This window comes from Sorghum bicolor, chromosome 1, assembly GCF_000003195.3.
Source record: "Sorghum bicolor cultivar BTx623 chromosome 1, Sorghum_bicolor_NCBIv3, whole genome shotgun sequence".
In the NCBI taxonomy this organism is placed as follows: domain Eukaryota; kingdom Viridiplantae; phylum Streptophyta; class Magnoliopsida; order Poales; family Poaceae; genus Sorghum; species Sorghum bicolor.
Window position 1 is genome coordinate 25,130,836 of NC_012870.2, and position 22,930 is coordinate 25,153,765.

At 43.1% G+C, this 22,930-nt stretch overlaps 2 protein-coding genes across 3 annotated transcripts; both read right to left on the reverse strand.

Annotated features, from left to right (window-relative positions):
- Nucleotides 1,934–9,206, reverse strand: LOC8059441 (1,2-dihydroxy-3-keto-5-methylthiopentene dioxygenase 1). 2 transcript variants are annotated; one of them, XM_021451413.1, is made up of 7 exons: nt 8,777–9,206; nt 3,962–4,073; nt 3,744–3,838; nt 3,504–3,618; nt 3,309–3,433; nt 2,400–2,470; nt 1,934–2,311 (listed from the first exon to the last, which is right to left on the reverse strand). In XM_021451413.1, the coding sequence occupies exons 1-7, from the start codon at nt 8,792–8,794 to the stop codon at nt 2,254–2,256; spliced, it is 594 nt and encodes a 197-aa protein (XP_021307088.1). In that variant the 5' UTR covers nt 8,795–9,206; the 3' UTR covers nt 1,934–2,253. The 2 variants fall into 2 exon arrangements, 1 of the variants encoding a protein (XP_021307088.1); XR_002449266.1 differs by having other exon boundaries at nt 2,400–3,433; nt 8,777–9,047.
- Nucleotides 11,422–13,879, reverse strand: LOC110431801 (1,2-dihydroxy-3-keto-5-methylthiopentene dioxygenase 4-like). Its single transcript, XM_021451414.1, has 5 exons — nt 13,624–13,879; nt 13,458–13,530; nt 12,585–12,679; nt 12,236–12,475; nt 11,422–11,774 (listed from the first exon to the last, which is right to left on the reverse strand). Exons 1-5 carry the CDS (start codon nt 13,633–13,635, stop codon nt 11,646–11,648), a joined length of 549 nt encoding a protein of 182 aa, XP_021307089.1. The 5' UTR covers nt 13,636–13,879; the 3' UTR covers nt 11,422–11,645.

Below are 22,930 nucleotides of genomic sequence, written 5' to 3' on the forward strand. Positions count from 1 at the left end.
CGTGCCATTAAAAATGCTACTGTAGCGCATGGTCGGTGCCTAATTTCATACGAAGGACGATGTCCCATTTGCATGCACGTTGCATGCAAATGGACGGTGCCTAATCACCATGTCCTTTGCATGCAGGTGCATGCAAATGGACGGTGGCATGCTTGTCCTGCATGCATGCATGTATGAGATATATTCATATGTGTGGGTGCACTGCTATGCTTTCTTGCATGTAAACTTGCTGGTACTCGCTGTTATTTGTGCGCGAAAATATAAATGGTGCCTAATTGTACGTTGCGACTTGCTATCTTTTTGTACAGCAAAAGAGGCGCGGGAAAAGGCAAGAGGTGGGGCCCGCATGCCGCGGTGCGCGCGCGAGCGAGTGCGCTCGGCGAGGGGGCCGGGCGTGAGTGCGCTGCGGCGCTGATGGTGGTGGGGTCGGCGCACGCGCCGTTGCCGGGTATCGGGCAGAGCGAGCGAGCAAGAGGGATAAGTAGCGGACATACGATGCTCATGCCATGCGGTGCAGGTTATATTTAAAGATGGATAATTAGAATGGATGGAAAAAGAATTAGATGGAGATACTATAGAGCTCAAATTATTTTATAGTTTTTGAAATATATTTTGAAAATAATTTTTAATGCGAGTGATTTTTGAATGTGAATTTTTGGGATGTTACATAGGGAGATATGCCAAATTAGAAAAGATGAGAAATTGAGATACCAAACTGTTGGAGAAGATTTTTTTTTATTTTACTAAAAAATTATAGATGGTAAGTCATTTACCAAACTGTTGGAGATGCTCTAAGGTTATAAGGTTATGGTTGGTTTCCTGGTAACCTTGCCTCGCTTAGCTTGACTGAGCAAGTCTTGTCTTGCAAATGTTGTTGAGCGAAATTTACGCTCACAAGAAGCAAGCTTAAATCTTGTCCGCACAAGCTACGAAGGCAAGCTTGCTCAGTTTAGAGCATGCCAACCGTTTGGCAAATAGACTTTGCATTCATGTATTTGCAAAAAAAATCTAAAAAACACATATCCAGCGGTTTGGGTAATTGGACTTTGCAAATTTGTTAACTTGGCAAATAAAGGGGAAAGACTCCCATATATGCCAAGCCCCTCCGCGCTTGGCATTGCGTCCCTCGCGCGAAATCCGTCGCTCCCGCGCGTGGTCGCACGACTACTCTTTCCTCCCGCCGCCAGATTTTTTTTTTGCCAAGTAATTAATACAAATCATTGAAGATTGTCTCTTTTCACCTTTGCTATATTTATTTGAGACTTGACAAACTTTCTCATTTGCTAAACAAATTATACAAAACGATTGGGGTTGGGATGCTCTACATCACAGTAGGATCCAAAGCGGCCCCAGACCCTCCCGTCGCCTTCCCACTTGGCAGTGAGGGGATTTGGCTCACTTGGCCTGGCAAAGAAAAAAAATCTTGAAATCCCGATCGCCAAGCTAGCTGGCAACTGTTAAGGAAACTAAACGCAACAATTCTTCCCCGATCAGGCAAGCTAAGGTCAAGCAACCTGCCGACCATCTCCAACAACTTGGTAAAATTCACTTATCAAATCTTGAGTTATAGCAAGTTGCTAATTTGTTTAGCAAAAGAAAAAAGGATGTGTCTTCAATAAATTGTTATTCTCATTTGGTAAAAATAGAGGATAACAAATGAGACCTGCTCACTTGGTAAAAGAATATATGTCTCCAACAAGTTGCGCTCGGATAGCAACTTGCCAAATCTCGGCAGTAGAAACCTCTGGATAGCAACTTGAAAAATTTAGCAAGTTGAGATAAGGAGTTGTTGGAGGAGGATTTTTATGCTTTTAGCAAATTTGGTAGGATAGCATGTTGAAATACCAAGTTGTTGGAGATAACAAGAGAAGACATGAATTTCATAGGAATTGAGAAAAAAAATATCAGCAATCAATACAGAACTCGAGGGAAATTAGTGTGCACAAGCATTTCCAAGAGGAAGCTTTATTAGAATAAAGTTACAAACTGTTTTGGTAAAACGCACCTTCATCCACTTCAATACTTCATAGAAAGATGCACCCGTTTCTATTTATTAGATATATGTTTACAGTATATATATTGCAGGTATTTAAGCCAGATGACCTCACCTGATCCTGATAGACAGTAGTTACAGTGTTCACTTCAAATTGGCCAGGACACTAGTACTAGATTAGGGACATACAACATCTTATTCAGGTTATACGACACAGGACGCAGGGTGGAAAGAGGCCAACAGGTAGCTTTCAAATTGTCTCAACGAGCTTCAACAGCTTGGCCTTCTGGCTTGAGGAGCTTGTCCAGATACTCCTTTCTGAAGGGATGCAACGACTCCATAAGGAACAGGTCATCATGAGAGATCCAAGATAGAACCGTGATGATAATGGAACTCAAGGGTTTACCTCGCTGGCAGATGATCATGGGGACGGTTGTACGGCGTCCAAACAGGCTCGCCAACAAAGAGACGCATTGCCTGCAAAAACATGCTTGTGATGATCGCAGTAGCACAACTCCAGTAACAATGCACGCGGATTCTAAAGTTAATGTTACACAACATTGTAGAAAAGATGAAGGTTGTAGCTTCAAGTAAATAGTGCACATCATTCTAGTAACAAAGTAAAATTTGCAGATTATTCGGTGATGATGTTACTTTCTTAGCAATATAAGTGATTCAGGCATTCAAATTTGAATCAAGTACAAAGGCATGCAAGTTCAAAGTGGTGCATGTGAATCCCTTTTTAAAGCCACACATATGATCGTGTTTTCACCCAAAATTTTGGGAGTCCATACATTATAATTATAACACAATGCTTTCAGTGCAGAAACTCAAATGGAGGCATGTGAATCAAAGTTCATAAATATGTATCAGTTTCAAAGGAATTCCAGAACAGTCACTGCTCAATGACAACAAAAATGATATGTGCAATCCATTTTCTCACTAACATATCAGATAAATCTGATCCTATAGCCTGGTAAGTTCAATACTTAGTGTCACATGCCATAAGGTCTACAGCAGCGCAAGCAGAGGGCTAGGCCTGTGCTATGAGCACGTGAGTTAGCTAGTTCGGCAATCTTATCTATTAAGGAGTTGTCGCAGAATAGATCAAGCAAGTTATCTCTAAATCATATCTTCTCGTTCACTTCCTCACACAACACCTGCTCTCCCTGTGCATCGCCTCTACTACATCAACACCACAGCCTCCACCGCGGCTCCAGAGGTCAGGCCACCATGCATTTCTGGGGCCAAGATCAACCACCAACACAACTAAGGCTATTATCCAACAAAAAACAGTGCAATAACACGTGTGTACCTTGATATAGTTCTCATTGTCCAATGTGAAGCGGTGATACATCCCTGCAGGAAGAACAATCATGCCTCCTTTCTTCACTGCTACACGGATCCACTGGTCATTTTCGTCCCTCACATCAAAGTATCCTAGAAAACATAATCTTTGCTTCTCAAAATATTCACATTGTAATATGGTCAAACATAACAAGATACATACCACTCCCTTCAAGGCAATAGCGTATTTCTTCATCAGTATGCAGGTGCTCTTCAAAGAAATTCTTTATCTTAATCTCATAATTTGGCAGCTTCTCTGGGCATACATCACAAATGTCCTGTAAATAGCCAATCAATGATTGCCTATTATATTTCTTATATTTGACTTTACTAATACCAAACAGTACGAGACTCAAACAAAACATAATAAACCATCATTGCAAATCAAGGAGTACAGACAAACCATGTAAGAGTACCCTCTGGCTTCACGGATTTTCTTGAGGTTCTCATCATTCTCCCAGTTGTCAGGATTCAGGCGCCAGCTGATGATTCCCAGTTCTAGATAAAAAATATGCAATTGTTTTAACTTGTACAGGCAGGGAATTAAATATACGCCCCTTGTACAAGAGTACAAGCACAGCACAAGCTATAGTTAATAAGTTGAGCTGCCGATGTACATACCTGAAAGCTTATCAAGAGGAATGAATTCTTTGGGATCACGGTGATGAGGAAGCCTCTGGTCTTCTTCACTATCGTCCATGTACCATGCTTCAATAACCTCCTGCTTACCATCCTATTGAAGGAAAATAAAAGGAATAAGCTTATAAGTGCAACAATCAAAGACAGGTGACAATACAGATAATCATTGCTGGGAATAACAATGTGCAAGTTGATCTAAGGTTAGTCGTAGAAGTAATGCAATTGAACATATCTATCGGCATAATGATGGAAATGGCAAGGCAACTGATATGAAGTAACAGGTCTATGAACCTTTGTTTTCTGTATGTGAAACATGAAAGAGCCTACATCACGAGGTTCCTAATTTGTACTTTTACCAGAAACAACGACTTGAAATTTGGTTGTCATAGTCAAATACTCAAATGTTAAAAAAGGTTTCTCTTTACTGATTACCAATTTCAATAGCTGATCTTTCTTTTTCACAATTTACCTAGTTGTTCCTGATCCTTTAACAGAATAGACAGACATTTTAAGAATTTATGATCCTCAACAAGAGAAGACAAACAAAAGCATTCAAATTGGAAGTGAAACCACTGTTAGCCATATCCCTATAAGGTTCACTGTAAGTGTAAGTGTAGATCAAGAAAGAAACCACTATTTTGCTTATGCTACTACAGCAAAAAAAAAAAAAAAAAAACAGAGAATGGAGATGAAAAAGAAAAACATGAACACTTCTGGAATATTGACCTACAGGACATCAAATAGTTAATTTTCATAAATTGCAGCACCACAGGATAGTAAATTATCTTGACTTCACAAGTTTCCTTGTGGAAAGAAATTCAAGGTCTTGCACTATGTGATTTTGCATTAAACAGACATAATTACATATTCTCATTAATCAAGGCTGCAGAAAGGAAGGAACAACAAGAAGTGGGAAGGATGCCGAAAAAACTACTAAGTATTGTTTGGTTGAATAGTTGTTAGACTAAACTAAACCAAAGGAGGTCAATGGATAGCATTCTTGGGGGATCCTCCAAGCCTCCAAGTGTTAAGGAACCAGTGAAACAAAGTAGTAAATGATAGTGAGGTCGTACAGAAAAACCCTATAAGGCCTCCTTTGGCAGTACAAAATCCCGCCGGGTTCCATGCAGATTCCCTGGGCCAGGAAAACGCGGGGCAAGCTCCCCTGGGCCAATTCCTCGCGCCGTTTGGAAGCTCACGAAACACGGAATGCAGCCCCAATCCCTTTGTTTTCCACGAGGCAGGAAGCCACGAGTCATCAGGCCGGGAGCGCTTCCCTGCCCGTTGTCTCGCGAGTGGCAATCGCAACGTATCGTGCGTCATTTCTTCTCCCCGATTCCACCTCGACTGAGACTGCCCATTCCGCCGTCGTCACCATGGATCATCTCCTATGCCGTCACCTCCGCTGCGTCTCCTCTACCAGCATGGCAACACCTCCGCCTCCGCATAGTGAGTCTCAAACCTCCTCCTCCATCCGCACCTCCCTGCATCTGCTAGGGTTTCTTCTTCTCTCTGTTCCACTCACTGGCCCTTGTTAGATCCAGATTTGGACAGCAACCGGTTGTTTGTGTGTTTACTTGGAGGAACAAAGCAGCTGCATGTCGAGAGAGCAAGGGAGGCGCGTTTTAGCGGTGGTGCTCAGCGGTGAGCAGGTGAAGCGGCAGCGTGGCAAAGCAGACTGCTGTTGCTAACTGAACGAGTTCAGTCATAATCTCACTCAGTTAGCTCTCTGATCTTTTGATTTCATGTGTAAATGATTTAGTCAGCCTTAGCAAAAGTTATTTGTGGTCCAGTGAGCCACTATATTGGTTTAAGGATCAAAATAGAATTATCAACTGTTTGTTATAAGATATAAAGGTCCTAAGGTTTGGTAAATTTGGTATAGAATTAAGAATTCAAGATTTAGCTTCCGAGTTAGCAAACTGTTGTCTCTTGGCAAATTTGAAGGGCTTCAAAACTATTGATCCTGATATGTTAGTTAACATGAACAAGGCCATTTGATATACCAAGATTGATACTATAGATTTGTTCAAAATTTCCAGAAATGTTATTCCTAAAACTGCTTTCACACTTAGCTTCCAAACTGAATGTCAAATTTGCTTTTAGAGTTGCAAGTATAGGGTTCATACTTGCAGTTTGTCAGTCAAACTTTAACTCTGCCATATAAAATTTCTTCCAATCCTATATGCATGTGGTCCGTACAACCTTAAGCAAAACTGCTCTATTCCTGATCTGTCATCTGTATCTCTACCTTACTTGTTAAAGCACATATATGAATTAGTCTTTGAACTGGTAGATCAAGGAGCTCAAAGGTTACTTGCTAAAAAATATTTTTAGATATGAACTTCATAGTTCAGAGCTAAGTTGCAGAGATATATCAAACAACTTTCTTTAGCATTTTTGTTTGGTTCAAATTATTATTAATATTAGATCTTTGATCAGCAAGGAGTACATTATTTGATAGCGCCCGCCATACATAGTTCCAATTTAGGGTGAACTATTGACATAAGTTCATAAATAAAATTTCTTTACAATGAACACCAAACCTTGAACAATTTAACTATTTTTAGCTTCGCAAATTGCAAGTAACTTTTACATCTTCTCAAAATATTGAAATTTAAACATCACATAAAATTGGATTTTCACCAAATGTTTATCTGAGCTTTATTTTAAGCTGGACCACATCTTATAGTCAATAACTTTTGTTTCGGAAATTTGCTAAGTATTTAAGAAAAACTTATTTGGTTGTCCTCCAAATATGGTCAAAACATCATGATTACATACAAAGCAAAAAGAATTACTGACTATGCTGTAGTTTGAAACCCAGAAGCCGCCGCTGCCATCTACCTACTGTAATCTAATATGCCACATGTGTCCTGATCCCTGTGTCAAGCTACACCAACCGGCCATCTTCAAGTGCTGACTGAAGAAGGTGTTCCTCCTAGATAGCAGGCAGCAAGCGTCCAGGAGTTGGAGCAGCCATCGATGCCCAAGTGAGCAGCGTGTCCAATGATGAGGCCTCTGTGTCGAGCAGAGGTGGTTTGATAAGCAGGCGTTTCTCCTTTCCATCTAATTTCTATTAACAATTCCTTGATTTTATAATGATAACCTTCTATTTAGATTAGCATCCAGATAGCAACTCAGACATTATAATCAATCCATTGATAAACATTCAGTCTGACATTCTTGCTACATCTTGTTGTGTAAGTAATTCAGCAAAATTCTTTTCCATTGAGCTTTTCTGAAAACCATCTAAGGCTTAGGAACCTGGAACTTTTGAATTGCAATGTGCGATAGCTTAAATCATCATGTTTTTTAAGGACATTGACTGTTGTGTGGTTGCACTTGGTTTTCCTCTGAATTCTGAAAGTAAAAGTCAATTACACAAATACAAAGGATGTTGCAAGCTAATTCTAGTTCTATATGCCTGTGATTAGAATGTTAGTTCTGAGCATTCTCAATTTAGGATTTCCATTCAATATATGGTTATCATGATATGATTTTGCAGCATTACTATTATGTAGTCTCTACTCTAATTTTTACTCAATGTATCTGCAGGAGTTTAACAGAGAAATAAGGTTTACATGAAGATTTTGATCCAAAGAAATCATCTGCAAGATTGAGGAAGCTGCAAAAGTGTCAAGTTTTTAATTAGTTAATGGTTATTGCAGATAGTCTCAGTTTATATCATATTTTAACTATCTATGTATTTGAATAGAGAGACATGTGATATATTTTGTCCAGTACAATTTTCATAAAGTACAGACAAATGTTGTCATATATTTTTGTTGGTTAAATTTAAGTTTCGCGGTCTTCAGGTTTTGGTTTCAGAAAGAATCTAACGTTCTCATTTGGACAGCATGCTTAGTTTGAATGTGACAGGTTTTTTTATTTTTTGAGCTATTTGTTATATCCTTGAATTGCTACCCCTTGTTTAGCATTTTTTTATGTTACTCACTTTCCTATTCACTTGCATTTTATGTTTTTATAAAACATATGTATCATCGGATGATCCTTCATGTATACATATTGCTGGTTTGTCTAAGTCAACAGTTATAAACCAACACCCTGGGAAAGCTTCCAAATAGCAATGGGGAAGTTACCCCATGCGGGGATATCCCCCCAGCGTGGACGGGGATTGCCTTGTCCAAAAAATTCCCTCCCACCTGATCATTTCCCTGGGTTAATCACCCTGTGGCTGCCAAAGTAGCCCTAAGTGATTAGGTAGTTAATACTTAATAGTCATACAGATAATCAAAGACCAAATAAAAATTGCTGATGTGAAACGCACAGGTACGCCGTACGCGGTCGAAAAGATGTGATCCATTCCAAACCAAATTAGAGATCACAGCTTCAATCTGATGAAACATCTAGTTCACCGATTAATTTATCAGGGCAAAACCCCGCTTGTTTCGAGCATCAACCCAGCGAATCTCGATGAAATTAGTGTGTCTAAAACAGGTATCCCACCTGCGTACGATCCGCAAAGCCTATTGGTGTCATTCCCAATTATCTCAAAGAAATCCCTCTTCACCTCTGCTAGCAAGTAGCAACTGGGCCCTCCTCTCCTCCGAGCTCAAAAGAAATCTATTCCTTGCTGAGCCCTGACTCTACCCCCAAGGCCACAAATCTCAAGAATAGCCCGCAGTAAAGGAAAAGGAGCAGTTCTCCTCTCCGATATGAGAACAAACAAAGAAATCCATCCAAATTTCTTGAAACAAGGCGGCGGCATCTTGAAAGTCGAAACACAACTACTATGAAGAAGGAATTAAGGGGAAGAGGTTGCGTTTCCAGTACCTGGAACTCGGTTTCCATGTTGGAACTTGAAACTCGGTCCTTGATTCGTGCTCTCCTTTCGTATCGGGAAATAAACTCGGACCTCCTCCCCTCGAACTCGAAATCTCAGGAAGAACTGTTAGTACTACTAATACGGTGGCTTCGGCTGGGATTTGTGCATCTAGGCCCAAGGAGAATACTGAAAATTCGATTCTTCCAAGGACCGTGCTGAGATTTTCTAATATTCTTTCTGGGATAACGCGGCCATTTGTTTTTTTTTTTGCAGAACGGAGTGTCAAGTAGCCCAAGTGTGGTACGGCTCTCTCCCGGTTGCAAAGCGGCAAGATGCGCGCGGTCGGCAGCTACGCAACGCAAGATCCACGCCGCGCTCCTCGTCGCCTCCCGCGGAGAGCGGAAGGCGTCGCGGTGCACTGAACCTGGACGTATGGCGCAGTCGCGAGCGAAGAAAACCGGACTTGTTTAGTCAAAAAAATAAATTTTACAATGATGTATTATTTTTATTTCTATTTGATAAATATTGTCTAATTATAGATTAATTAGACTTAAAAGATTCATCTCATAAATTACAGGTAACTGTATAATTAGTTATTATTTTTATTGATATTTAATGTTTCAAGCGTCGTAAGATTCGATGTGATAGGGAATCTAAAATTTTTTGTAACTTTTTTTAAGAACTAAAACAAGGCCTTAGATTGTATGAAAAACTTCCATTCCTAGGCCTTGTTTAGTTCACCCAAAAAATCAAAAACTTTTTAAGATTCCCTGTCACATCGAATCTTGCAGTATATGCATGAAGTATTAAATATAGACGAAAACAAAAACTAATTGAACAGTTTATCTATAAATCACGAGATGAATCTTTTGAGCCTAGTTAATCCATAATTGGACAATGTTTGTCAAATACAAATGAAAATGCTACACTACTAAAATCCAAAAAATTTTCAGAACTAAACAAGGCCCAATTGAGGTACTTGTAGGGACTTCGGTCTCTCCAGATTCCTCAAAAATCAATTACATACTATTTATAGGAATTGTTCGTAGAGAAAATATTTAACAATGGTTTTTTCTCACAACAAATCAGCCAACAGTATTTTTCGTCATGTTTTATCAGCCAAACGAACAAGACACTCAAACATTATTGTTTCTTGTTTCTGTGTTTTATCCGGAGTTCATCCAAACACATATTTCTACAAACTTTGTGGTTTTCATTTCTTTGTTATGCATATGTACCCCCATCTTATTCTTATGTTTTTTTATTCTTATATATTTTTAAATCTTGTGTTCCAAAGGGGCCTTAAAATGTTATTTGATTTTGTTTTAAAAAAAAACTCATGTGTAGGGTTAAAATAGGGACCAAAGGTCCAGGATTTATAAAAAAACCACTCAACGGCTCTTGCCCAAGTGCTCCAGCCAGAGATGGAGAGAGGAGCCATAAATTAGAGGAAAGTCCATTACCGATCCCTAAACTTGTTCGAGTATGTCATCCTGGTCCCTAAACTCATAAAACGATCATTTAGGTACCTAAACTTGTTTAGTTTGTGTCATCCTGGTCCCTAAACTTGAAAATCTCATATATAAGTCATCAAACTTGTTTAGTTGTGTCACCCCGGTCCCTAAACTTGTTTTAAGTGTCATCTGGATCAAAACATGGCGATTATCTAAAAACTCTATATCGAAAAAGAACTTATAACTTTTTCCTATGAACTCAAATGAAGATAAACTTTATATCAAAATTGTAGCCACCAACGCGATCTACAACTTTGTAGTTGAAAAGTTTAAAATTAAAATCATTTAGGGTCCCAAAATATTTTTTGTAAGTTTATAGATTTTGAAATTAAAAATTAAAAATTAAACTTTGTGACACTAAATGACTTCAAATAAATATTTTTCAACTACAAAGTTGTAAGTCGCATTGAGAGCTATAACTTTAATATAAAGTTTGTCTTCATTCGAGTTCATATGAAAATGTTATGAATTATTTTTTTGATATAACGTTTTTGGATTGTTTTGTTTTAATCCAGATGAGACTCAAAACTAAGTTTAAAGACCGGAACGACATAAGTGAACAAATTTGAGGATTTAAACAAGTGATTTATAATTTTAGGAACTAGGATGACACGGCTGAACAAATTTAGGGACTAACACAGTCGAACAAGTTCAAGGATCTAAACAGTCGATTTGAAAGTTTAGAAATCAGATGACACAACAATACAAGTTTAGAGACCAATAGTGGACTTTACTCCATATATTACAACTCTAGTTTCTAGTAAAAAAACAGCTCCGCCTCCTGTGGCATGCAAAAGGAAAAAAGAAAGCCTCTCTAACTTCGCATCGAAGTTGCTGCTAGAGTCAAAGCCAGAGGCAAAGAGAGAGAGAACCAAAGCCCAAACCTTAAACACTTGCATCTCCAACCAGCTAACCTTGTGGGATTGTCACTTGGGAAATTCTAAATATGCCCTCACAAACACACGTGTACACTCCCTATCTAGGAGCATTTTCGTCCAATTTTATCTGTCCATCAAACTTGTCTTGCCCTTTTCTGATTTAGCTGCCAGGCTGATGTGTTCCAGCCTTCCAGATAGTACGTTTTAAGTACGTAGTTTACACAAGACCCCATTGCTGCAACCACAAGAACGCAAAGACTATACCAGAAAAATCACCGTAAGGAAAGACCACATACTGTGCGTTCCCATAATTTGCAGTTTTATACGCATACATGCATCAAGGTTTCACGACTCCTGAACATGCATCAAGGTTTCATGACTCCTGATTATACAACACGCTTTTGTCATAACCATATGTTGATACTATGATGTACATGAATCCAAGTGATCATATATTTGTATAAACCGGAAAGGCAGAAACAGATTCAGTGTGCTGCAAGAGCAAATCCAGTGCCCGCACTCACATTCTTGACATACTCCTGCCTCGCCGGATGGTCCTCCTGAGGCCGGTTAAATGCTGTCCAAACAGGTACCCCAATGAAAAGCCTCATGAGCTGCACATGTAAAAACACCAGAATTTAATATTAAGAAATGTAATAAAATAGCTTATCTCTATAAAGAAAATTTAAAAATACAGCCCATCAAAGTTCTTAATTAAAAAAAAGCATAACTACCACATACAACCTTGATTTGCAATTATTTCTACCAACTGAACTTCATTTGGCCTTTAGGGAGTCACAGCATGATTTTTTTTGCTACCACTACAAATGGCCTGTTCTTAATTGTTCAATCATGGTGTCCTTGCCTCAGTTCATGAAATGGATATCATGAGTTGTATTCATGATTGTGTCGCAAAGAGATCACCATTTGATCCAATTAGTAGCTCCTACAATCCTAAGTGTAAAATAAACGAGGACAATGATATTGGGAACACCACACCCTGACACCCCTTTGGGTCGGGTGACTTTCATATATATAGTCTGAACCGGCTTGTAAGCTAAGATCATGTTGGTACCTTCGTGTATTTGGCACTGTCAAGGGTGAATCGATGATAAATTCCAGCTGGTAGGATGATCATGTCTCCTTCCTTTATCCAGATCCGAATCCACTTGTCATCTTTGTCACGGACATCAAAGTACCCACTGCCCTCCAAGCAATAGCGGATCTCCTCGTCAGGATGCATGTGCTCACGGAAGAAGTTCTTCACCTTCTCCTCATAGTTTTCCAGTTTGTCGGGACATATCTCAATAAGATCCTTCAGAAACAACACATAGTCAGGTAATATATCATACACAAGACGTGCAGAACACAGCATAAGAGATTCAGAAAGCAATTGGGATTATGGGAGACTAGTTACTACAAACCATGTAACTGTATCCTCTGTCTTTGCGGATTTTCGCTAGCTCCTCCTCGCTTTCAGATTTCTTAGGGTCCAAATGCCAATACAACACGCCAACATCTGCAAAACAGGCCATCTACGTTGCTTAGTTGCATAACAAAGCAGGTCCACAACAAGGCCTTATTGGAGTTTCTGAACACCCTGCTTGTGGGTAGCTGATGTAGTAGTCAGATTTAATACTAATTTGACATCTTAATGGCAACATAAGTCAGGAACCAAGGATGTCACTTTAATTTGCCCTTGTCTGGAATCTGACTAGCTAACAAACTTTCACAAAGTACAGTAGAATTTTGCAGTTATGGCTGCAAAAATATGCTTGACTAAATTCATGCCCCAAGTTTATTTGCTGAGAGCAATTGCAGAACAGATGGTTGAGGTCAAAGACCACTACAACAGGAGGCATACATATTTGCAGCACAAAAATGAAGATCTGTCTAAAGAATCGAAATTTCCAGGAAGCATTGATGATGCTGATCGAATCAGAATTTGACCGCAAAGTGCAACTAATAAGTCTCTGTTGATCTAAGAACACCTAAGTCCACTGAAACCCAAACGTACGGAAATATATCGAAACCGTCTGATGAACTAATTGCATACGACTTCCGTCTTCAAACAGGTGTGTTTGCATCAAAACAGAAAGGCTCAACAATTTCGCAGTACGAAAAGCCTTGGATATATCCTCGTAACGAAAGGACAATGTCCGACAAATCAATAAGGAGCAAGCCGCAGATTGGGTCTGTTGAACTTTAGGTTTAGGAGGGATACGGGGTACCAAATATACGAAATCACCAGGAATCCAACAAACGAAGCAAGCAAAGAGTCCACATGAGCACCTTACCTTCGAGCTCAGAAAGAGGCACGAATTCCCTGGGTCGTTGGAGGTCCTCGCCGTTCTCCGCCACGACCCACGCCTAATATTGAAAGCAAATGAGCACAAGGAAAACAATGGCACAAGGCACAACGGAAACGCATCGAGGCCCCCCTAGAGACGATCCAGCCCGTACCTGCGGAGCCATGCCGAGTGGAATTGGAGCAGCGGAACTGGGAACTCGCTCGCTTGGCTTTTGGATTGGGATGCGCTGCCCTGTGCGCGTATATAAATCAACGAATGGAGGATGGATGGCTACCCGTGGCGTGGAGTGGGTTCCTGGCTTCCTGCGGTCTGCGAAACCAGATTGTTCCGCTTCTTTGTCCCGTCTCCCGTGTTGCTGTGTGATTGTGAATGTGGTGGGCGGACCTTCGGATGCAAAGAGAGCCACAGGCACAGATGGCAATGGTAATTACCCGCTGGGTACATGGCACCCATACCTTTACCCACGAGAAAATATTTTACCCGTTAATTTACCCATACCCGTGTAAGAGTAAGAGTTTTTTTCCCATACCCTTACCCATACGGGTAACGGGTAACCCATGGGTTATCCTTACCCATGATTCCAAGAATACTTACAAAAAATAAATACATATTTAAATATTTCAGGCTCCTAATTTCAGCCAAAGCATCACAAGTTATTAATAAAATCATCAAATATACAAGCTCCATGAACATCTGATCAAGTAATTACTAGATATCAAGTGGCAAAATTCACAAGTTCTCATGTTATGCGGCCGCTGCAAGGAGATAGGGGAAAGGGGAGGGAGCAGATGGGTGAGGGCCTAGGGTTTGATAACATTATATATGATTTTTATTGGGCTTGTGCTGTGTATGGTCGCTTTGGCTCATGATTCTAACTTATTGAATTGGGTTAAAATTACTCATGGGTTAACGGGTATGGGCAATGCAGTCCCATACCCTTACCCGCTTTACCCGCTGGGTAAAGATTTTTTTCCATTATCTTACCCATGGGTAAAAAAAATAGCCATACCTTTACCCTAATGAGGTAATTACCCATCGGGTTTCGGGTTTCGGATAAAGATTGCCATCTTTAGCCACAGGACAGGAGAGAAATTGCAAAATTTGCTGCCACACCGTGGCCTTGGTTGATTCTTTGCTAAATTTTTGATAGCTAATCCATGGCGTGATGTTTGAGTAGCCCTAGAATAAGAGAGATGAAAGAAGAGTAATTCTATAGATTGCAGCTAGTACTGCTTGCTTAAAAACGAGGAGCGACATAAATAGTTACGTCGGTTGTAAACGGTGCCAGGTCAATAGAATAACATTTCTTTCTTCTTTGTTTTTTTCTCAACATCAATTTTTAACCTTGACACAGTACTTTATGGTGAGTCCTGTAGTGATTTCATAGTAATTACTCACACTGCAGCCCAAATTTAACTGGGCACCACTGACACCTCTGTATGCATAAACAGTACCTGCCACCACTCACATTATGAAGGGCCTAAAGTTTAGTCACTTTATTAGTACCTAAACTTCCAAACACACTGATTAAAAAAGAGCTAACATAGTTTAATTCCACTAGTTACTTAAGAATAGCTAAAATAGTTTTAGCTAGCTAAAATTTAGAAGTAGAACCAAACAAGGCCTATAAAAATGTGACTTTCCTCACGTCCCACTAAAAAAACATGACCATTATAAAAATATACGTATTTGCTACCGCTAAACAGATACTCTAGCACATATACTAACATATTCACCTCAAACAAGAGACAATGGTATTTTAGAACTGAGAGAACCGAAGGCCCTTGGGTTAGGTGGTTTCTCTGGCCACACCTCACTCTTTGCCAGCGTCGGTGCCCTCTTCCCTTCCCACCTTGCTCCCTCCCTAGCCCCCTCTAGCCTTGCTTGTGCCGCTCCCTTAGGTCGCAGATCTGCGCCTAGCAGATGCGCCACTGTCACCCAATGTCCTAACACCAATAGCACTATCCTCCCCTTTTGACGACTCTGAGCACCTCCAGCAGCATGAGCCCCTACTGAGCGAAGCGCGGACACCGACGCCTCGGTTGTTCGAGGGGAGGTCACGTTGTTGCCTCCTACGTTCGAGGGGCCCGTGCCTTCATCTATGTTGCAGATGCCACCGCTACCATCAGCCTACCCACGGTGAGCGCTAGAGGTTGCCTCTAGCGCTATCGCCTCTCTTCGTGACTGAGGTGATGACATTGCCACGGCACCCTGCAAAAACATGAGGGAGCAGATTTGGGGCACCCCGAACCCCTCCGCTACCAAGGCCAAATGCCACCACGGCGGCAGCCACTAGCATGCGGGTGCTAGCACTAGGGTGGTTGGGCCCAAGTATAGGCCTTCGAGACCCGCCACAATGCCAATGGGCACCCCTAGCCCCTCCTTCCTCTCGCCGCCTGTGGCACCATTCTACCAAGGGCACTCTCAAGAGAGCGCACAGATGCTATCGATGGGCTTACAACGATGACAAGGAGTCCAACGACGACCACCCTACAATCTACCTAGATGCCATTATTGTGGCCTCGTGAAGCCGGTAGCTATGTACCCGCCACGTGCCCACACTCATTCAATTATGGTTTCGGGCCAACGGAGTGGACGCTAGATGGCATGGACCTAGGCAAACGCATAACAAATATAGCCGGCCACACCCAACTAGAGTGTGGGCAGCCTACTTGGGCAGTGGAAGAGCGCATCCCTGCCTGCTGACGCCTTGACCCTCATAGATGGGTCTCCGCCCCTAACACTAGTGGGTGGTGGGAGGTCCTTCCCCACCAGTAGACGCGACCTGGGCCTCGCCTAAAATAGCTCCCACAGGCCTTGAGGATCCCCTAGAGCTTCACGATAGATGCTTTAATTGTCTCTTATACAGTCCTACTCGCACCAAGTAGCGACTTGCCGATCGACACTGTCATGGCAATGGCAGCAAAGGGTTGCGATTTGCCACGATACTCTTCTCGTGGTGCCAACCCACCAACCTCCTAGCATGTACCCCATGGTGCTCCATCAAGCTTAGATGATTTTGAGTGGAGTGCTATGTGGGGTGCAGGCGGAACTCAACGATGATGCTGGCAACGTTGGAGTAAGCCGACGAGGAGCATCAACTTGGGAGCACCTACCGACAACGTCGACAACAAGGCCGCTACCTCCACTTCTTCACACCGCTTTCCTAAACCATATCTGCTGGTGTTGGAGCTATGCGCGAGCGCAGGGCTTCCTACATGGGTCGACTCAATGGAGATGGAGTTCCTGTTGACACTGTTTTTGGACACGTATCTTTTGATACGTACCTAGAGTTAATAAAGAATAGATCAGCAGATGAAGCAACGGTAACTAGTCTACAGGGAAGTTGCCAATGAAGGTGGTTGCCGATGAGGAAGCAGTTGAATGAGACTAAGTCCAGAGGTGGTGACGTGTTCGTGCCGATGATCAGTATTTGTGTTTGCCGATGGCCACAATAGGAGACCTGTCGATGACTCTGAAGGAAAGCATGGAGATTGCCGATTGATATGTGGCGGTGCCCCGGTCGGTTACAAGGGGGTAGTTTTATGTTTTCCTTAGTTATTAGAATTCGTTTTGTGTACGGGTTCCATTTAGTTTGGAATTTGAGTCCTAGTCGTGTCTGGTTGTAGCTCTTCAGACACGGTATAAAAATAGACCCTAGGGCAATGTAATGAGAATCTATCAACCAATCAAACACAAGTTTTTACTCATATTCTAGCATCTACTTTTTCGACGGCTTCGTCATATTTTCTCTTTATTATTACGAGTTCTTAGGAATTCGTCGACTTAAGCTCGGCGTGTTCTCAAGTTCCGCGTGATCACCTCTTGGCCGTGACATCCGGGCGTATCGCTGTTGTCGGGACCAAAGTGGTCAAGTTACCACCTTTGTCGATTGTAAGGTCAAATCGGCTGGCACGCCTTAACGTTTGAATCGGGTATTAGCCCTTTGTGTTTGCAGATCAGTTTTGCATCAACACATCTTTTGGCACGCCCGGTGGGACAGATTCAAGATCAAGATCAATATGGCGAATACCGAGTTCGACTTGGAAAATGTCATCCCCGTGACGGAAGCCAATCTCAGGGATGAGCAGAAGCAAGCTATTGCAAAAGCTATGGAGGACTACAAGCAGCAATATTTGAAATCCTTCAGCATCAACAGGAGTGGCGAAGTGATCCAGAAGGAAGCATTGCCGGCACCTCGACAGATTACTTTTGAAGCCAATCCTGGTAAACTTCAAGACATGGTTGACAATGCTATCAACCATGCCTTGATTAATCAAGCTGGTGTGCTGTCCAACACGGTTTTCAACGCCGTGGCTAGAACTTTCAAGGAAGGACAATTGCCACCAAATTATGTGGGCCCTGCCTATCATCAGCCAGGATCACCACTGGTCACAGCTCCATCGGCTACTACGACCGCTGCGAGTACAGAAACTACGGTTCCTCCTGAAGGGTCGAGATGGCAGACTAGAGGGGGGGTGAATAGTCCTTTCTAAAACTTATTACGTTAGCTAACCGAAACTAAAGCGAAATTAAAACTATCGGTCTAGCCAAGACTACACCCCTCTATCTAAGTTCTCTAGCACCTTGAAAAGATCCTAAACAAACAAGCAAGGTGCTACCTTAGCAAGAGCTCACCTAACCAATTCTAGGAGCAAGGTCACACAAACCTATGCAACTAGTACTTTGCAAACCGAGGGAGCTCCTACTCAAACTAGTGAGGCAAAGCGCACAAAGCCTAAGCTCACTAGCAAGCTCAAAAACAAGGCAACTAATGCCAAATTAGAGAGCGCAACTTACTTAGCTACACAAACTAAGCAATGTGACTAACAAGGTTACACAAACCAAATTAGTCACATAAGGGGAACTACTTCTAGCCACACAAGCAAGAAGGTAACTAGCAAGCTACACAAGCTAACTAATTACAAGAGCAACTACACAAGCACAAAAATATGAATGTAAACACAAGCTTGTGTTAGGGACTTGCAAACCAACGGGAAGAACAATGTTGACACGATGATTTTCTTCCGAGGTTCACTTGGTTGCCACCAAGCTACGTCCCCGTTGAGACAAGCTCCAAGGTTGCCGCCGGTCCTCTTGCTAGTGGTGACCCGCAAGTCACACTCTCCCACGTGGAGTGCTTACCACAAGCTCTAGCACTTGACCCGGCCGGACCACTTGTTGCTCTTCACGTCTCGCTCAACTAGAGTTGCTCTTCGCGATCCCCACGGGGTGAGCACCGTACCCCTCACAATCTCTTCTCCGGAGCACCGCACAATCTCCTTGCGTGCTTCGACGGAGTCACAAGCCACCAAGCCGTCTAGGAGGTGGCAACCTCCAAGAGTAACAAGCACCACCGGCTTGCAACACGAACACCTAGTGCCACTCGATGCAATCTCTCAAAGCAACGCACTAGAATCGCTCACTCACACAATCGGATGATCACTATCAAGAATATGTGAGTTAGAGGCTTCACTAGCACTCCCCAAGCATGGACACTAAGTCCCAAGGGTGCTCAGCACTTGCCAAGGCCGGCCACCACTTCTATTTATAGCCCCAAGGGCTAAACTAGCCGTTGCCCCTTCACTGGGCAAAACACGTGGGCACCGGACGCTCAACCCCCAGCGTCCGGTGCTCAGGCGTCAGCCACGTGTCACTAGCCATTTGAAAACGACCGTTGCCGCCAACGGCTACTGCGCACACGCGCCTACACAGTACCACCGGACGCTCTGCAAGTCCACACCGGACGGTCCGGTGCTCACCGGACTCGTGCGCAGAGAGGGTTGCAAACTCGCACGGTCACCGGACGCACCCTGAGCGTCCGGTGCTCACCGGACTCAAGCGCAGAGAGGTTCGCCAAACCGCCCGCACACCGGACGCTGAGCACCGGACTCTCTCTGGTGCGTCCGGTGCACTCTGCTGCACCCGACAGCACACCGGACGCTAAAGGCCAGCGTCCGGTGCCTCCGCGCAGAGCGTCCGGTGAGTGTTTCCAACTGAGAAACACTCCCGCGACTTCTCCAAAATTTCCCACTGGCACAATAGAAAATATGCACTTAATTTTCTCAAAAGCGCCGAACCCACACTCCTCTCAACCCTAGGAACTCCACCTCCTTTGTAAATGTGCCAACACCAGCAAGTGTACACCACCATGTGCAAGTGTGTTAGCAATTTCACAAACATTTTCCCAAAGGAGTTAGCCTCTCAAACTTGCCACGCCACTCGATCCTAACACGTATGCAAAGTTAGATTGCTCAAGTGGCACTAGATGACCGATATGCAAACAAGTTTGCCCCTCTTGATAGTACGGCCATCTATCCTAAATCCGGTCATAAACTTCTCTACACACCTATGACCGGTGAAATGGAAATGCCCTAGGTTATACCTTTGCCTTGCGCATTCCATTCCATCTCCTCCGATGTTGATGCAACACATGCACCAACCAATCACCAAATGATATGATCCACTTCATATCATCACGTGACCGTATTGGTTCATCGATCTTGACCTCACTTGCTCTTCACCATTGCCTCGGTCCATCGGCGCCAAGTCTTGCTCAAGCTTCACCGTCACACGCGGTCCCTCGCTTCAAAGCCTCTGACTTGCCCTTCACTCTTGCAACCGGTCCATCAAGCCAAGCCTCATCTTGATCTTCTCCACCTTGGTCACATGACTCCATGTCATGTCTCATATGCAATGAGCTCCTCCATCATCACATAATCACATGTGGACTAATCTCCTGTGTATCTCACATAAACACTATTAGTCCACCTAAGTTGTCACTCAATTACCAAAACCAAACAAAGACCTTTCAATCTCCAAGCACATTAGGACTCACTAATGTGCAATCTACGCCATGACAACCAATCCATCAACATCAGATGAGCAAATCAAGCTTGCCTCAGATCTGTTGGCATCGACAATGTCGGGATCTGTTCCTCCTAATTGGTGGGGTTACGGTATGCCCCCTGAGATGATGTTGAAGACTCCTGGAACATCTCAAGTGGCTGACTTGAAAGGCAAGGCTCCTATGGCATCGGCACCTCCAAATCTGCCGATGAATCAGAGTCCCCAGTATACTACAACTACTACTGCTAGACCTTACACTGGGAATTCTCAAGCTCTAATGTTCCAGATGCCTAACGCATCGGCAGACTCAATGCCGACGCAGCAGAGGTTTATGACACAACCAGGGTATGTCAATTCCATGATGATGCCCAATTTCCACCCATCGACAGGGTTTCTGCCGATGAATGCTAACAGTGGATGGATGGGGCAATCAGTCTTTCCACAGATGCCTCAGCAGAATCATCAGGCTCCAGGGTTTCAACAAGGCCAAATTCAACCCGGGTTTCAGAATCAAGGGTTGGCCAACCAGCCGATGAATCTGGGTCAGCAGATTGGTGGTCAGATGGTTAACCCAATGTTCCATGCAGATCGTGCACCTCAGCAACACGTGGAAACATATCAGCAGGCGCCAGATCCACAACCGCCTCATCGGCTAGATGCCGATCCTTATTGGGCCGATAAGATAGCTGAAGTAATGAGAGACCAATTTGGGATAAAACCCAAAATCAACACTTACTCTTATCGGACGCCGTATCCTCCTCATATAATTTAATTCCACTTCCAAATCGGTACAAGGTGCCAGATTTCACTAAGTTTTCTGGACAGGATGATACGTCAACCATGGAGCATCTCAACAGGTTCATCATTCAATGTGGCGAAGCTGCTAACAGAGACGAGTTAAGGGTTCGTTTATTCTCGTCATCGTTGTCTGGATCGGCGTTCACTTGGTTTATATCGTTACCTCCCAACTCAGTGATTACTTGGGCCGATCTGGAGAAGCAATTCCATAAATACTTCTTTTCTGGAGTCCATGAGAAGAAGATCACCGATTTGGTCAGATTGAAGCAGTGCAATGATGAATCGATCGAAAGCTTTGTGCAGAGGTTGCGGGAAGTCAAGAATAAATGTTATAGCCTAGTTCTAGATGATCGACAGCTTGCCAATTTAGCTTTTCAGGGGTTGTTGCCACATATCAGAGACAAGTACGCTTCTCAAGAGTTCGAAAGTCTGAGTCACTTGGTGCAAAGGATTTCTGACCAAGATATTAAGCCTTTTGAACCCAAGAGAGCATGGAACAAAAAGGTATCATTTGTCGATGAAGCAGCAAGCTCAGATTCTGATGAGGAGCCAGTCATCGGCTTAGCAGAGTGGGTGAAGAACAAAAAGCCGATGTCTTGCCCTTTTGGGCATAAAGAGCCAGAAAATTTGCATTTGACATTACCAAGGTCGATAGGATATTGGACTTTCTACTTTAGGAAGGGCAAATCAAATTGTCGCCTAATCACGTGATTCCATCGGCTCAAGAATTGAAGAAGATGAAATACTGCAAGTGGCACAATGCAACCTCTCACAGCACCAATGAGTGCAAGGTTTTTAGGCAACAGCTGCAATCGGCTATAGAGTCTAGGAGAATCAAGTTTGATAATTCCAAGGCTCAGAAGCCAATGAAGATCGATCAACATCCTTTCCTAACAAATATGTTGGATGCTAAGGGAAAGACCAAGGTCTTGACGTCAGAAGCAGCTGAAAGAAGTGCATCGGTGGATCCATCAAATTACTGCTGCCGATGCTAAAGGAAAGGGTTTGATCCAGGAAGGAAACAGCTCAGGAAGGCCTCCCCGATCTGCCGTTGTGATAACTCATAGAAGGCACCAGGAGACTTGGCAGCAACGTGAAGATCGGCATCAGCGCCAGCAGGAGGACTATCGTCGGGAAGAAGAAAGACGCCGACAGGAGTGGAATCGGCATAAGGACCACTGGAACTGCCCGTTCTTTATCCATTGTTGGGAACAGAACATCAAATTGCCCACCGTTAGAGATTGCCCTGAATGCAATGGTTATGATCGGTATGATAGACCTAATCGGCAGTATCAGAATGATGATCGGTGATTTAATGGGCCGATTAGGGGGAGAACGTCAGTTCATGATCGGCTGGGGGGCAGAATCAGTGTACACGATAGGCTTGGTGATCGTGTTGAATATTTTGCCAGGAACCAGGAAGAGCTTGAAGAGATGGCCAATGCACGAGTTCCCGATGAGTTCATATTTTGTAGGGACGCTAATACTTATCGGATGGAGTCAAGGGAAAGTCGTCGCCCATCGGTAAGGCAGCCACAACTTCCTCCATGGTGTCCAGAAGGGTTGACTAGGACACAGAAAAGGAGGCTGCAGCGCGAAAGACGGGAAGAGCTAAGCAAGGGCGAGAATTCTGGCCAATCTGGAGATCAGCAACAACCGGATCCTAAGGGAAAAGGGCCATCGGCAGATGTTAACATGATATTTATGTTGCCGATGGAGTTCCTTGCGCCGTCCAGTGATGATGAAGAGCTGGATTTTTCCGACCAGATAGCTCAGTTGGCTCTGGATCCGATGACGGCCATCTTCGAAAA

Excerpts from the sequence above, each read along its gene's own strand:
- LOC8059441 (XM_021451413.1), bottom strand. Across the intron at positions 3,839-3,961 it reads TCCTCTTGATAAGCTTTCAG|AACTGGGAATCATCAGCTGG; the intron begins GTATGTACATCG and ends TTTTTTATCTAG. Across the intron at positions 2,471-3,308 it reads ACAATGAGAACTATATCAAG|GCAATGCGTCTCTTTGTTGG; the intron begins GTACACACGTGT and ends ATGTTTTTGCAG.
- LOC110431801 (XM_021451414.1), bottom strand. Across the intron at positions 12,680-13,457 it reads GCCTCTTTCTGAGCTCGAAG|ATGTTGGCGTGTTGTATTGG; the intron begins GTAAGGTGCTCA and ends CCTGTTTTGCAG. Across the intron at positions 11,775-12,235 it reads ACAGTGCCAAATACACGAAG|CTCATGAGGCTTTTCATTGG; the intron begins GTACCAACATGA and ends TTACATGTGCAG.